At 36.9% G+C, this 17,038-nt stretch overlaps 1 protein-coding gene across 9 annotated transcripts in view; it reads right to left on the bottom strand.

Annotated features, from left to right (window-relative positions):
* The window catches only part of ATF2 (activating transcription factor 2), a 49,331-nt gene that overhangs the window by 18,626 nt on the left and 13,667 nt on the right, over positions 1 to 17,038 (bottom strand). For 8 of the 9 annotated variants that reach the window (XM_066189890.1, XM_066189894.1, XM_066189888.1 and 5 more), the window contains 5 exons: positions 16,420 to 16,538; positions 14,259 to 14,387; positions 9,062 to 9,240; positions 8,630 to 8,744; positions 8,365 to 8,451 (listed from right to left, as the gene is read on the bottom strand). In XM_066189890.1, the coding sequence (XP_066045987.1) occupies positions 8,365 to 8,451; positions 8,630 to 8,744; positions 9,062 to 9,240; positions 14,259 to 14,387; positions 16,420 to 16,538 (629 nt within the window). The remainder of the gene's footprint in view (positions 1 to 8,364; positions 8,452 to 8,629; positions 8,745 to 9,061; positions 9,241 to 14,258; positions 14,388 to 16,419; positions 16,539 to 17,038) is intronic. The other variant, XM_066189896.1, reaches the window with a different exon arrangement.

Below are 17,038 nucleotides of genomic sequence, written 5' to 3'. Positions count from 1 at the left end.
ACTGACCACAACCACCATTCCCCTTCCCTGCTGAGGGGCAGGAAGTAGAGAGGAGTTAAGCCCAGGAAGAAAGGAGGGGAAGCTGTTTTTAAGTTTTGGGTGTATTATCCTAGACAGATGTGACTGGTAATAAATGAAACTGATTTCCTCAAGATGAGTCTGTTTTGCCTATGATGGTAATTGATGAGTTTGCACTGGGATGTGCAAACAAAGTTGGACTTAACTTTATTTACTGTAAAGCTAACGTTTAAACATTATATCCTGTAAATTCCTAAGTAAACAAACTCCTTCTGAGAATTACATTGTTAAATGTACTATGAAAACGGAAATAGGAAATAATTAGATTAGATTTCATATTACAAAGTTTAGAAGTTGAAATTACAGTCGTTAGGATTAAATTATCCACAAATGCGGACATATTGTGAAAATCTGAGGAATATATACAGATTTTCACAAGATTTCCAGCTCGTGTGTTTAATGGGTTTCATATTTTAAAAGGTAATGCTGGAGTAAAATGTTATACAGATGTGCTTCTTGTGAGTAGGGAGCCAGTTACCCCAAATTCAATGAGAATCTCATTTTTAACAATCAAGAATACAGTAACATATATTAGAATAAATGCGTTTTTATGTGGGGAAACTTGAGGACAACCCAGGTTTTTTGATATTATTTGGTTATAGGTGAACTAAAACTGGTATTTTCAGATAGGTTAACAGCTTTTAAAATCTTGATTAGCAAGGTTTTATCATTCATGTGTATCCTTGTAAACAAATCCTCACCGCATCTGTCAAAATTTGGTAGGACTAGATCATTCCATCAAGAGCTCACAGAAACAAGATAATATACTCCAGAAACAATTTGTGAAAAACTTAGATCCATATTTCATATCTGCCACAAAAGCTCATCAGAGTAATAACCCTCCTTCTCCTGGGTGTTATCCTACCATCTGCTCCTCTATTACTTATCTTTATTTTGCAACTAATTAACAGCATAATCTTCTAAATTCAGCATGTTAATTATCATTATTGTGGTCTTTGCAGCATCATCAGTCCTTATGAAGTCTTGTCTCTCCACCCCCAGAGAACATATGAAAATGAAGTAGGTTGTGAGAGGGTCTGTTTCTTTAGAGTAGGCTCATTAGGTGTTTGCTGATGAGCTCGGCATGCAGAGAGACAGGTCAGAAGAATTCTGCTGAACACAAGGTCCCATGCCGGGCTCCAGCAAGTTAATGTTGGTTTCTGAACATTTGCCAAGCTGCCCTCTGTCACTTCTCAGGAGAAACCTCCTGCAAAAGTCTACTGGTTGCCTACTGAGTGCAAGATATTTCTCAGATTGTGACAAAAAGTTTTGCATGAGAAGGAGGAGACTGAGGGAAACATTCCATACCAAAGCAATTTTGAAATTCTTCAGAAACTTTTGCAATCCATGCTGAAAGAGTCTGAATGCTAAGTTTGCACCCACAAGCTGCACACTCAAAAAGGATGTTTTACAGCTGCAACTCAAGGCTCACATTTCATACACAGAAAGCATACAATTACACATCTTCTCATAAGAACATCAGAAGCAATTCTAGTTATTTAGGGTTATGCATCCTTATCTGAGTGAGGAAGTTTTTTTGGCGTTTTGAGTTGTGAGGGTTTTTTTTTTTTTTTAAGACAGTTATTGCATCTACTTTTAAGCCTCTCTAAAATAACACAAAACTGATATACATGTGATTTTACTTAAGTATGTGAAAGCTACTTTCTTTAGCATACTGACAACCAGGGAATCATGTCAGAAAAACTGACAATTTATATTAAGTGTGCCACAGAAACCAGAAACTTGTTTTCACTCGTTCTGAATGTCATTCTTGGTATAAGATGTAAGAATATTTTAAAATAATAGTAGTAAAAGACAACCTTGTGTCTGAATAAAATCTCTAGTCATTTTTTTACTTCAGTTCTACAAACAGTGGAGAAAAAGGACCCAAGAATGTTCAAAACTATGGTAACAGTGCCTTTCACAGCTGTGAATGGATCAGTTCTGTTCAGTACAGTAAATTCAATATTGAGGCAACAAAATTAAAATGCAATCTGATTTCATGGAATTCTTCCACAGCACTGAAACACATAAAGCACTGTGTATGTTTCTGTGGTGAAAGAGACCCTAAGATTGTGCACTCTTTCACTTAATGTCAACTATTTCAGTCAAAAGCCACTTGCAATAATGTCACCAATCATAAGGATTTAGCTCACTGCACAGAAAATTTTCAAATTTTTGTCTGTCATCACTTTTATGTATTCCTTTTTTTGATGACTATTTTTTCCTCCCAGTTGTTAGTCCTTGCAGTTGGTATACATTTTTATCTCTGCTATTTCACTCAGTGAACCCATTCCCACATACAACTGTTCTCTATGGAATTCATACAATCAGTTAATGTCAGGCAACTTGAACAGTAACCAGAAAAAAGACCATTTCAGCAAAGAACGAACAGAGTTCTAGAGGTGACATCTCAGTAACTTGCTTTGCACCAAGAACCAAAACTGCCCTGCTAAAGGAGTTTGACACTTCAGACTGAAAACTTTATCAAACATTGGAATAAATACCCAGTTTTGATTATTATGCATTAAACTTGGACACCCTAATAAAAAATCCTTTCAAATGCTGTAAGAGAGACCATTTGCCAAGGTAAGAAGTCTCCAAAAGTTGTCCATTGTGGGAAAAAAATTCTCAGCAGGTACCTTAGTTCCTTTATCCTGAAAGGGTTTTATGACTTCTAGGATAGCTGAAGAAAAGTTTTAACTATGCTATAGGAAGGCATCCTATGTCCATTACCAAAGACATCTCTTGCCAGTTATTTTAAGTTTCCGATTTTAGAAACGAAAATATCAATTTGTTTTAGTAAAGTTCATTCACAAACTTATAAAGAAGAAATACATTTCTTCTTTGTACAATTTGGAAACTCATAAGGAAACAAAAATAAAAATGTATTGTTCTCAAGTTAATAAAAATATAGAAATGAAGTTATGTGAATTAATATTTAAATTTCAGAGCATTAGGAAACAAAAGGGCTAACATCTCTGACTTGACTTAACTGCTTCTCACGTTCACTTTAAAATAAAGTTTATACAACCGTGGCCTTTTGTAAGCATGTAGGAGTGAAATTAATGATTGCAATGAGGAAAGAAATCAAAGCATAAAGTTCTTTTCTTACTATAAAGTTCTAAAATGTGTTAGCTCCTTGAAATATGCAGAAATAGCCTCTGCAAAGAAAGGCACAAAGCACAAAAGAAAGTGCCTGGTTTGTGCCAGGTATTTAATCTGAAACAAAGAGCTGTACCTTCTACACAGGACAGCTCTAGATCCGATAACAATGCAACAACTTGGTGCTATTTCACATTGAATTTACCACAACCAGTTCTTCAGGAATTTTACTCAACCCCTGAAGTTATCAGATCTGTGTCAACTTAGAACACCTTAAAATAGTATTGTGGTATGATAGCAAAAAATGCAAAACACCATAACAGCAAGTACTGTCTTTCAATACAGGAGAGGTTCAAACAACAACTGCCAAAACCAGACACAATAAAACCCCTCGGAGATACAAATAAACCACGTTAACTTTCCAAACTCCGCATCCCATGCAGTACCATACTTACTTAAAAAGCCAAGAAAGTTAGGGAAGTTAGACAGGAATCTACTCCTGCATGTTGTTTGTATTTGCTACATATTTTGTTCTTACATTTCATAATACAATATGTAAAAATCCATGAGATTGCAAGGTCCATCTACAAAGAACAACAAAAACTTTCCTCAAATAATAAGTAAGAAATAAAGCAACAGCCAGAACAAATCCAAATATCTATACTCCTGTGAATGTTGTGAAGGGAACATCACAGCTTCACCCCTTAATGTGGCTTTTTGTTCAAAACACTAAGAATACTATGCTGACAGACTTCCTAGGATCATAAAATTGTTTAGGCTGTAAAAGACCTTTAAGATTAAGTCTGACCATTAACCCAGAACTGCCAAGTCCACCACTAAACAGTGGCCCTAAGTGTCACATCCCCATCTCATTTAAATACCTCCAGGGATGCTGACTTCACCACTTCCCTGGGCAGCCTGTTCCAATACTTGACAACCTTTTCCAAGAAGAAATCTTTCCTAAATATCCAATCTAAACCTCCCCTGGTGCATCTTGAGGTTGTTTTCTCTCATTCTATCAGTTGCTATTTAGAAAAGGCAAGTCCCACCTCGCTACAGCCTCCTTTCAGGTAGCTGTAGAGAGCAAGAAGGTCCCCCCCTGAGCTTCTTTGTCTCCAGGTTAAACAGCCCCAGCTCCCTCAGCCTCTCTTCAAAGGACTTTCTCTCGAGACCCTTCACTGCTCCACTGTTCTCCTCTGGACATGTTCCAGCACCTCGATGTCTCTGCAGTGAGGGGCCCAGAACTGAACACGGGACTTGAGGTGCACCTTCACCACTGCCGAGTACAGGGAACAACCTTGCCCTGGTCCTGCTGGTCACACCATTGCTGACTCTGATACAGGCCAGGATGCCACTGGTGTTCTTGGCCACCTGGGCACAGCTGGCTCACGTTAAGGCAGCTGCTGACCAGCACACCCAGGTCTCTTTCCAACAAGCAGCTTTCCAGCCATCCTGCCCCACAGCCTGTGGCTCTGCCTGGGGTTGCTGTGACCTAAGTGCTGAGTCTGGACTGGGTACTCCACCATGTAGAACCTCATACACATGGCCTCAGCCCACTGATTCAGCCTGTCCAGATCCCTCTGCAGAGCTTTGCTACCCTCCTGCAGACCAACACTTCTGCCCAGCTTGGTGCCACCTGCAAACTGACTGAGGAAGCACCCCACTCCCTCATGCTGACCATTGATAAAGATACTAAGCAGAACTGGCTCCAACACTGAGCCCTGGGGAACACCACTTGTAACTGGCCACCAACTGGACTTCACTCCATTTACCACCACTTTTTGGACTCAGCCATCCAGCCAGTTTTTTTACTGAGCAGACTACATCTGTCTAAGCCATGAGCAGTTTCCCCAGGAAAATGGTGTGGCAAACAGTGTCAAAGGCTTTAGTAAAGTCCACGTAGACAATACTGACAGCATTTTCCTCATCCGCTAAGTAGGTCACTTTGTCACAGAAGCCAAGCAGGTCAGACAAGCAGCTTGCCTGTCACAGATCCACACTGGCTGGATCTGATCCTGGTTGTTCTGTGTGTGCTATAACGTTCAAAATCATCTGCTCCACGACTTTCCTCAGCACAGAGGTCAAGCTGACAGGCCTGCAGTTACCTGGATCCTGCTTCCAGCCCTTCCTGAAGATGAGCATCACATTTACTGACCTCTGGTCACCTGGGACCTCCCCAGTTAGCCAGGGCTGCTGGTAAATGATTTAAAGTGGCTTTGCTGAACTTCTTCCCTAGCTCCTTCAGTACCCTTGGGATCCCATCCAGCCCCATAACCTTCTATGTGTCTTAGTGCTGTAGCAGGTTGGATTACAGAGGCTTTGCTCTCCTCCACATGCCTGTCTTCCAGCTCAAGGGGCTGGGTACCCAGAGAGGAACTAGTCTCACTATTAAAGACTGAAGCAAAAAAAGGCATTAAGTACTTCTGCTTTTTGCTCATCCTTTGTCACTATATTTTCCCCATATCCAATAAAGGATGGAGATTCTCCTTGGACCTCCTTTTGTTGTTGATATATTTACAGAAATTTATTTAGTTTCTTTTACAGCAGTAACTAGATTAAGTTTTAGCTGGGCTTTGGCCCTGCATAATTTCATAACATCCATGTAGACCTTCTGAGTTGTCTGCCCCTCCTTCCACAGGTCACACGCTTCCCTTTTTCTCCTGTGCTCCAGCCAAGGCTCTCTGTTCAGCCAGGCCAGTCTTCACTGCTGGCTCATCTTTCAGCAGTGGGGACAGCCTGCTCCTGCACCTTTATGATTTACTTCTTAAAGGATGTCCTGGACTCCTTTGCCCTTCAGAATTGCCTCCCAACATGAAGAAGAAATGTGGTCATAATAGGCAAAAGGACACAGGACATGTTCCCAGTGTTCACCTAACTTAACCATACCAATAAATCCATAAATTGCAGTATATTAATACATGCATTCATTAATTGCATTCATTACTACATGAAACATACACTGTTCATTTATTTAATTTTAGTGTAATAGCTTATATTTCAACATTAAATGTGAACTATTAACAAAATGAAAAGGGAGCTGCAAAACTAAATATTGTCTTCTGTTGGCTTAAGCAGGAACACAAGTGGAAAAAAAAAAGCCTGCTTAGCAGACCTTCACAGAATTTAGTATGCAGCAAGCAAAATTATTTTTAAGAGAGACTTGAAAAGAAAGGGTTTGGTATCACAAAGATTTAAATTTTAAAAATTAAATTGTACTTTGCAGTTAATAAACCATCACATATCTGCCAACAATGCATCCCACGGCACAGTGAATTAGCCTTACTCTTGGAGGCTTTTTCTACATAAACATTAAGTTTCTCATTAAATTGCTTTTATTTTCAGAGGGATAAGAAATTAAGTTTTTTATTTTGTGAATAGGCGCTATATAAAAGTAAATGAGAGTAGGAAATATACGTAATTCTGATATTCTTGAATTCTGCTCATGTTTTATATTAAGCAACAAGGGAAGGAAATACTGCAAATACCCTTTTTACAGTCTCACTTAAAAAAAAGATAAGCAATCACTGAAGTGCATATATTAGCTAAATTGTAACAAGAAGGCTAATGAGACTGTTAAATTTTAAGTCTAATGATCTTTGTTTTCCTTTGCATTTGAGTGATTGCTTCTTCCAATGTGAGATCAAAGTCTTCACCACATACATGTACTTCCTTTCCACCTTTGAATCATTCTAAGAACAAATCACTCAGTATTAAGCATAAAAACCTAATTTCTTGCCCATCTAAAAACTTATTTGGAACTAATTCCTACTGGATTTCAAAGAGAATTCAGAGTGTGAGTCTCCTGACTCTAAAACGTGGTCAATTTCTTGGGAAAACAGTTTTTGTTTTCACTTTTTTTACACTCTTCTCTCCTAGATTTAAGCTAAATTCATCCTGTAAGAGCTAGTTACATTTAAGTATTTTCTGAGGTATTAAAAGATTCCTTTTCCCATTCCTAGAGGGGCAAGAATGCACAGAAACAGACCTTCTTCCCTTATGTCCTCCTCTATACTACTTCAGAAGTCACTGTGCTCAACAGAGCAGGGAAATGAAGGAAGATCTGACAGCATTAGGCAGAGTCAGAGCATCTCTCCACAGTAGTTTCGGTATTTGGTGAATGTGGTCTAGGTGTGCTCACTCTACTGGAGACCCCTTACTCCAGAAAAACCAGATACACTGTTTTTCAAACTGTGGCTTGAGAAGAAAAAACAAGTAAGGAAAGAAAGCCCACAGGTTTAGATCAAGAGAAATGAGATATCTGAGAATGTTAAGGGCATCCTCCCACTTACCAATATCAATGCAGAAAAATATATTTTACCTAACAGGGGTTCCTGATTCTCTTTTAGCACAAAGTAAGAGCTGAAGGAAGAGGAAAACTATTTCACAGAATAGATACAGTTTATGGAGACATCTTGTAAGTATATAAACAGGTTCATTATTGTTTAATAGTAGGATCTCTATTGCTTTAGAACAGTTGGAACAAACAAGACAGAAAAAAAGAGAAGCAACTGCTTAATGCTGCACAAAATATTTCAATAAACTGATTAATTCCAGCTACCACCATAAATGGTCACTAACATTAAGTAAAAAGAACAACCCCCCCAATCAAACAAAAAACAAACTGATTTTTCGCTTCTTTTAGACATTTTCCAAATAATCCTCATCTCCCCCCAACACAACAGAGACAACCACAACACAAGTACTACATATCTAATTACAAAACTCTTGCCAAATGGACTATATTCATTTGAAATTCTGAAAACATTTTAAAACAACACATTTTTCTTAGTTTTTTAAGAAGTATCATTCTTTTGGGAGGACACATTCTGCTTCTCTAAAGGAAATGTTCACATGCTACTGATTCTTGTCTTGTCTTTCTCCCAGCTAGCATTTCTGATCCTCTGATACAAGAAGTAAGAAGGAGTTTAGTTAGAAATTTAATTTATTTTAAAAAGAATGACTAAAAATAAGATCAAAATGGCCATTAAGAACAGAACTAACATAGGCTGGAACTGGAAAGAACCATAAAATAAATGCAGCTGTTATTTTTCTGTTTTTATTAAATTTGTACTTGTAGAATTTAGACTAATAAAAGAAAACTAAAGCTGTTTTAAAAAGCAATAGAATTTAATTACTTTCTCAAGTTATTCTTCTTGAGGAATAATGGAGTTTTTCACTTACCAATTTAGCCTCAGACTGCACTGGCTGTGGGGAGGAAGGCCCTGGGATTCCTGGGATACTAGGCACCATGGTGACAGGTCTAACAAGCTGACCAGATAAAGTATAAAAATGAAGAAAACCTGAGTATGTTATCATAATAGACAGCATTTGACAGCACTACCCTCTGAAGCCAAAACAGCTATCAAGGTGCTTAAAACTAAGTTCTATGCTGCACTTATGCAAATCTGCTCCACTTTCAAATTAATATAGCATCATGCTTACTTACTGGAACTGCAGCAGGGACATGCACATTAGAATTTGTGATAGATGCAGGAATAGCAACAGGCATGGTTTGTCCATTAGGAAGATGTAACAGCAGAGGAAAAGGACCTGGAACTGGACTGAAAAAGGAATGAACTATATAAAAGAAAACTTATCCAGAGAAGAGAACAAGTTTACACATTATTTTAAATTGGTTTGTTTCTTTACAGGTGTAATGTAATATTCATTTGGAGACCAAAAATATGAATTTAGTGATGTGGAGAACATGGTATTATATCTCACATGTAGTGAAAGTCCAATGTTTCATGTGTAGTAAAGCACCACATTACACCAAAGCATCTCAAATTCATATATTAACTGCAGAAACAGTAACTGAAAGTAAATCAGATTTTCAAATTCTGCAAAAAAACATTTTATTAAGACTTATGTAACTTACACTATTGGTCTGTTAGATGATGGAGCTTGGGTGATAACAGTACTAGAAGTTGGTGATGGTATTGCCTGCTGAATAATAACACTCGAGTCAGAACTTGTAAGCAGTACATTAGGAACCTGTAGCGATGCTGGACGAACTATTGTTGATGTAGGCTGCGCAGTCTGCTGCAGTGACACTTCCTGAGGAAAAATAAAGCTTCATCAGTTTGTAAAATACAATTGCAGACCACTAATTCCAATTCTTAAATGAATGCAGTTTGATGGAACAAATCAAAATTTCTGTAACATTATGCAAATAGAATCAGCTATACAATTAAAAATATTTTAAAAAACCCCTCTAGATGAATCATTTAAACCACCAAAGTAAAACTGCTTCAACAACAGTGATTTCAATTTTATGAAAAACCTAGCTCAATTTATGCTAAGGCTACTATTACTTCTTATTACTTCTAATTCAGTTTTGATCAGATTTTAATTTTTTTCCCCAAGAAACCCATGGTACAACCAGCACCATCATGTTTACCCACACTCCGAATAAGGAAAATGTTTTATGGTGTCCTTATGTACATTTCAGTTTCAGTCCATTGTTCTGGATTTAAACAAGAGAAACAAGAATTTATGGTTCAGTAAAAACAACAACAACAACAGAAAAAATTTTGAGCCTTTATCTGTAGCTCTCTAACTAGAGTGATAAAAGTATTTGGAATGTTATATTCAGAGCTCTGCAAAATATATGCATATCCTGATGGAAAAAACATTATTTGAGCACAGAAATTAAACTTTCTTAGGCGCAAAAAAAAAGCAGACAGAAACCCCTATAGTTCTTATCTTAGCAATCAGGTAAAGCACATTATCAATTGAACGCTGTACCTGTATTTGCTGTTTCTGAATACCCAGAGAGGCCTTACTGTAACCAGTGCCCTCCTTCTCAGGAAACCCTTGATATTGCCAGACTTCAAATCTACCTTCAGACAGGTTTTTTTCCAAGTTATTCTTTTGACAATGGCTACTGCAATCAATGACAAAAAAATCACACTCTTAAGACCAGCAAACTTTAGTGGCTCTGCTGGTAAACTATGATTCAAAGAGAACATCTCTGTATCTCTGTCATACAGACTGCACTGCTTATTATTTCCTTTAAAGGAAGCTTGAGTTTTGAAAATTAATTCACAAAAGCTTTAAGTAGTAAAGTCTGAGCTCTCTTAGCAGATTGCTTGTCTTTTTATATATTAATGCACAAATGTGTGAGATCCTCTGAGCAATTCACAGAACTGTAAGCTTGCTGGCAAACTCTGGGCTTTACAAAAGAAAAGACTTCAGATGATGAAATTTTCTCCCTCCAAAAGCTCAGAGGCTAGATTTATCATCAGGGTCCACCAGTTCATTCACGCTTTTTCCCAAGGGACCTAAAAGACTATTTACAGTGAATGAGAGTTTTTGGGAAATAACAGTGAGCTGTGTTGAGGAAAGTGAAATTGTTTTATTATCAGTCTGGGGTATAATATTTGAGCATTCAATAAAAAGAAGACAACCAGTGCAGAATTGTGGAAACAGAAAGAAAAAAAAAAGCCCAATTACATTGTTAGGACAGGACTAAACACTTCTTTGCAAATAAGGAATTTGGTATAACATCTTAGAGATCTTACTCAAGAGTCACAGGGGAAGGAGAGACTGAACTGCTTGACTGTGGGAAATTCAGAACACCAGCTGAATCTGTATGCTAACACGAACAAGCTGCACAATTCAGGCAACATGCAAAATCACGGTGGTTCTTACACATGAACAAAGACTACAAGACTGTATGTACACTTGATAAAGAATGGACCCTTGGAAAGACTTTCACAGAATCACGGATTGCTTGGAGCTGGAAGTGACCCTTAGAGACCATTCCAGTCCACCCATTCTGCCATGGCTAGGAGCACCTTTCACTAGAGCAGGTTGCTCAGAGTCCCAGCCAGCCTGACTCTGAGCACTTTGTGAACCCTGACTAGAAGCCATTGGCATGACAGTACCACCTCCTACCTCTGCAACCAGGTAACTATGTACAAATGAGCAAGTAAGTGATGGCATTCTGTCAATACTTCTTAGCTGTTCAAACAGGAGCTTAACTAACGCATTTTCTAATAAATACTGACTGTAAAACTGGGCCTCTCCCTGGCTTGACCACCTATCAGGCAATCTGAAATTTTTAAACACAGTGTTCTATGGAAACCAGATTTCAGCAATAGTCAAAGATTAATGTACAAAATTCTGAAAATGGAAGCCTCACATACAATTGTTTCTGTGTTACTAAAGATGGCATTTATGCTTTGTTTACAAGATCAGAAACTACCTTCAGACATTAAAAAAGATGTTTACCCACAAGTGTGTTTATACAGCTGAAAAAGTATTTTCAACTTCCTCTTTACACTAACTTGCTCTTTGCTACACTGAAAAATGCCTGCAAGTGCCTGTTATTGCAATAATGTGGCAAAAACATAAGCTGCAGATTTAAGTATGGCTTTAAAGGAAAACGACATTTTATAAGCAGATAAAAAAACCCCATAAGCCCAACAATCTGATGGAAGATTCTAACTGATCACTAATGCATTGCATTATTGAAGTATAAATTTTGTCTGGAATAAAATACATTGTAAATATATTCTGCTAAAGAACAAGAAAAAATAGAGTTGAATTTGCAATCAACAGATTAGGTGAAAGTGACCTTACCTTTACCTACCGTTCCTTACAGGACAGAAGTTTAAGCCCACCCAAAGGTGGGCTTAAACTTGTTAAAAGGAATTCTCTAGCTCCTATAATTCCTATTCTTGAAACTAAAACCCACTGAACGGGAAATTACAGAACAGGATAGTTACTTTAAGTGTTCTCAGACGTGCATATTTGCAAGTATTTTCTATCTAAAAGCAAATTTCATGCAATAATTTTCTAATGCTATCAAAAATACATAAGATTATTTATAGAGAAATGTGGAGGGCCAGAACTAATACTGTATTTGATTATTACTGTAAGAAAACAACTGGTTTTAAAGTAATTAAATTAGGCAATTAGCTACTTGGCAACAACTAAGCAACTTTTAAAACTCTGTTGAGGGCTGCCCTTTCAAAGTACTGTTAATAAACAAATATAATGTTTGGAAGCTCTTATTATTACTTTAAGGCTTAAAGACTTTATACACTTCTAATGATACCTCAGTCTACTCAAGGCAAAGTATCGACTCTTAGTGAAGCCTAACAGAACTCATGGAACTCTCAGAAAACTAGGAAAATAATTAAGCATACTTTTTTTAAGAGTCTCCAAGGAATTCTTTTGACAACTACAAGGAAAATTAGAACTGCCTTGCACATACATTAACAGGGTGTAATCATTTAAGGCTACTAAAGTATATGCAGGCAAGGGAACGGTTACAGTGGCACATATAATTTACAAGCAGGTACACCCTGAAAAAATCCCTCCTTTCCTTCAATATGTCTGTAGAAGGAGAACACAAAAATCTAACTGAGCAACACTGCTCACATTTCTCAACTTCTGCAGGTCACGTTGAGCTGTGCACTCCAGGCAGCACCCTCAGCCTGTCTTCTACAATGAGACACCCCAATGGCATTGAGCAGCAGCACTGTCACAGCGACACACCTGGATCACAACATCACTGAGAAGTTTATAAATACTGCCAAGCACTGAGATAGAATTTTCACTTGTAATGATGCTAATGGGATACTGAACCACTACTCTAAGAAGATAGTAATATTACCTTCTGCCAAAGTTAGGTTACTTGGAAAAAGTATTTGCAGAAAAAAAAAAAATTAACCTCTGAAATAGAGATGACTTAAGACTTGGACTATAATTCACTTAATCCAAGCAGCTCTTTACATATATTTCTTCCAAACGCTTTTACTATTTTTGAGACTGCATGATTGTCTTGATTGCCCATGATAACTCATCCTTGCTAACTAATGAACCTCAGAAAAGTTTAGTAAGGACAAATCTGAATTGAAAAAAATTCTTTTCAACTTCTGTCACACACTTAAGGTTGTTCTCACATTAGTTCCAGTATAAGAGAAACAGTTTAAAACAGAGGTTCAGAGTGGATCCAAAGAAAAACATTCTGCCCACAGGAACAGCCTGGCATGGGAGCAGGTGGCACTGAGGCTGTGCAGCCTCTCTCCCACAGAGGTTTCAATACCAGACTGTGCAAAACACTGAGTAACTTAGTCTGATCTCAGAAGTAACCCCGGCTTTGAGAACAAGGTTGGACCAGGAAATGCAGCAGGAAATCCAACCTGAATTACCAGTGACCATGGAAAGTCCTGCTAATTTCTGGGAGTAAGGCAGCTAAGGCCCTCATACAGAGACTGCCCACTGAAGATGCACATAAAAATTGACTAGAACAATCGCAATGCTTTATTATGGTCTGTGCTCAATGTTTGTATTTATTGAAGTAAGACTAGAAATAATTAATTCACTGATTTTGTTTCATTTTCTCTACTTCAAGAGAACTCCACAAGATAAAAACACTGCAAGCCACATATTGAAGTGATCATTACTATTAAACCACTTATCTATTCTTTAAAGCTCTAGTTCTAAAACTGATTTGACTGCAACATCCTCCTGTGATAGACAATACCTCAGTCATCTATGAGTATTCAGGTAAACTCTAACGAAGAAAATGCCTGACATCTCTTTTAAACACACTGCTATTCCTTAAAGACTGTAACATTCGAAACAAAATTATCTGGTGCTTGGTTTTGAAAGACTACCCATTCATCCCCATACGTTTTTGTACAATATCCCCTGCTGTTCTACAAACAATTTCTGGTAAAACATAGGCCTAACAAACACGTACACATGAAGAGTCGCAAACTGCTGATATTATTTAAAAGAAAAAAATCAAGTCAAAGAAACTAAACTTGGGTTTTTTCTGTTATGAATGATTATGCTCAAACAAGAAAAATGAGCCCTTTTAGTCTTTTCTAAGATAGCATGAATATTAAATTTGATTTCCTTTCTGACTTTACTGGAAGCAAAGAAATAACTCTTGTGAACAAAGCTAACTGAAGAATTGAGCAAGTTACTACGGTACCCACCCTTTCCTTTCAACCAGCTAAGTTGTGTGGCTATCACCTTATATAATAAGTTTATGGATCATCAGAAAAGTCAAAAATTAAATTCCAAAAAGAGAAAAAAAAAAAAAAGGTTCTGACCTTTTCATCATTGGTAGTAGACTCCGGATGAGGTAAAGGACTATCCTGATGAGTTGTCTCAACAACTGAAGGTTCTTCAATTTTATTTCTTATAATTGGCGTTGCAAGAGGAGACAGATCTAGAGGCATCTATGAACAACAATGTAAAACAAAATAAGCCAATGTTAAAAAAATTAAACTGAGCAAGAAAGTATAAATAACTGATGAGAAATATCAGCACATTACAAGACAGAGGTGCTGATTTTTGAAAGATCTTGATGCAGATTCACTATCAGTCAAGGCTATTTCACCACCACCTACATGAACATCAATCATCAGTAACACAAATGTCTTTCAACACCAATGTCAGACTAAATATTTTCTTCTTGAGAATTAAAAACATACCTAAAGTTTTCCATTTCCAAGGGTCCTAAGGAAATTATAGCTGTGGAAGGACTGCGTTACAGTTAAAAAAATACAGCTAAATTAAGATACAATAATATACAGAAGGATAATATCTCATGTCACAAAGCACAAAATCCTAACCATATTTCCAATTTGAGAAAGTTAGTATAGACAAATTTCAAGCTTACTGCAGCTAATAATTTTGAAAAAGCAAATTTTATATTACTACACGGGTAAAATTAATCAGGACATCTGAAATGCCCCAAAGAAACTGAGCTACAAAAGTACTTAAAACAATACGATAGATTTGAAAGCCCGTATTCCTGTCTAGTCTGCTATCCAAATACTTTTGAAAGAAATTTCCCCCAAAGATTTTTTCCAAATATTTTTTTTTACAATTAAATTCCTAGTTTTCCAGTGCAATATATTACTAATAGGGAAGACTTTAAGAAGGGGAATCTCATATCCCAAGTGATTATGAAACATTACAGAAAAAACTATCAAACCCCTAGAAAGCCTGTAATGGTACATTTTTCCACATTTTACCATGATTGTTTATGTATATAAATCATCCTGAGATATGGCAGGACTGTGTTTTTTCTTATAACACAGAGGGCAGCTTAGAAAATTAGTATCAATTAAAGAAACAGACAAAATTCTAAAAATACTTTGCAATACATACAACCTTCTCCAAGACAGTGGTGAACTATACAGAAAATGCAGTCTTGGTAAATCAAAAATCAACTTTACCATATGTCATGTTATAAAAACAGCATATAGCAACTAAAAACGTAAACTTACAAACCTATTATTTGATACAGTCATGGTTACAAAGCCAGGGTGAGGCATAGTCAGCAATGGATAACAATCCATACTATTCACAAGTACCTCTCAAAACTTTCACCAAAACAAAGAAAACAAAGCTACTGATTCTGCAAAATCTATATAAATGCATATAAAACCATATTTTTAATCATTACCTATAGAAGTCAACCAATTAATCAACTAAAGACAAAATGATTCAAAGCGGACATTGAACAAAAATTTTTATTTGCAGAAGTACTTAAATGTTTAGGTTTCCAACCAGATATGACTGGGAAGCACTGAAATAAATAACAGTAACACTTAAATGTATGGCAAGTTCCTCACAAAAACATGAAGTTACTAAGCAGATAGAGTTCAAGTTGTTCTTATATTTTAATCTGTACATAAAAAAACAAGTAGATCTTTATGTTGTAATCAATAATTTCTAGGCAAAAGTGTTTTCAACACATAATGATATAATCATAACCAAATTACTGACACTGATTTAAATTTAGTCAGTACTTAATTCTCATTATCATGATGACTGATTCTTATACTAACATCAGTATTTCAAAACTAATCAGAATGATCAGTGTTCCCATACTATTGTTTCTCATGTGGGTTTTTCCTTCTGCTAAAAACTCTTTACTTTCCAGACTTTTTTGCTTATCCAGGACCTAATGAAATTCAGTCAAAACTAGTGGTTATACTTCAACAGATACAGACTAGATACTTACATGATTAGGACAATGTGTCCTATTGTCAATGCTAACTAAGCAATATCAATCAGGTAAAGGAACCTATGGAAGAGAAACTGTACATTTGTATTCTCTACACACAACACATATAAGCAGCTAACATGTTAATTGGTACAGTTTAGAAGGCAACATATAAATCCAAAGTTTGCTTTTTCAATGGAATTTCTGAGATAAAAAAGTAGAAGGTCTGAGGAAAAAAAATGTTTTGAACATACTTTCTTAATGTCATCTTCTGAAGCCTTTTTAAACTCATTTTCAAAAGGACTTGCTAATTCATTGAATAAGCCCACTTCTTCACAGTTCTTCAAGAATCGAGTTGGTGTTGGTGTCTGATCTGAAAAGAAGCGTATAAAACCCCCACAATTTTATTTTTACAATACCATTTACGAATCTACTTGTCCTAAATAACTTTCAGAATACAAACAAAGAGAAAGAGACATGGAGGTGGCTGGGAATCCTCGGACTGTGCTCTGCCCTGCAGGGAGGCAGCTGGCAGGCAAACTCCACCTGCTGGAGACAAGCACCCGGAGCCTGCCGACCACCAAGCCCCTGACAACTCTGGCAGGGAAACACAGCATTTCTTTTGTGGCCACCAACCCCAGGGAGCTATCTATTCTCAAGTGCACAGCAGAGCACTTCAATGAGCAAGCAGACTCTATTTTCAAATAAAGATAAGGACTACATGAAGGCGTTTAATTAGCAAACAAAGGAGGAAAGTGCACAGCTCAAAGCCAGTTTGCTTCTGTCTTTTTCTAATTTGACAACAGTAGTTGACTACTTCCAAGGGCATGGAACTTCTAAAGGAAAGTGTGACGTCTGTGCACAAGATTGTAT

The sequence above is a fragment of the Chamaea fasciata genome, unplaced genomic scaffold, assembly GCF_029207755.1.
Source record: "Chamaea fasciata isolate MVZ Bird 193981 ecotype frontalis unplaced genomic scaffold, bChaFas1.0.hap1 SCAF_8, whole genome shotgun sequence".
NCBI classification, from domain to species: domain Eukaryota; kingdom Metazoa; phylum Chordata; class Aves; order Passeriformes; family Sylviidae; genus Chamaea; species Chamaea fasciata.
Note: the sequence above shows the minus strand (reverse complement) of the source record. Positions and strands in the feature narration are given on the sequence as shown.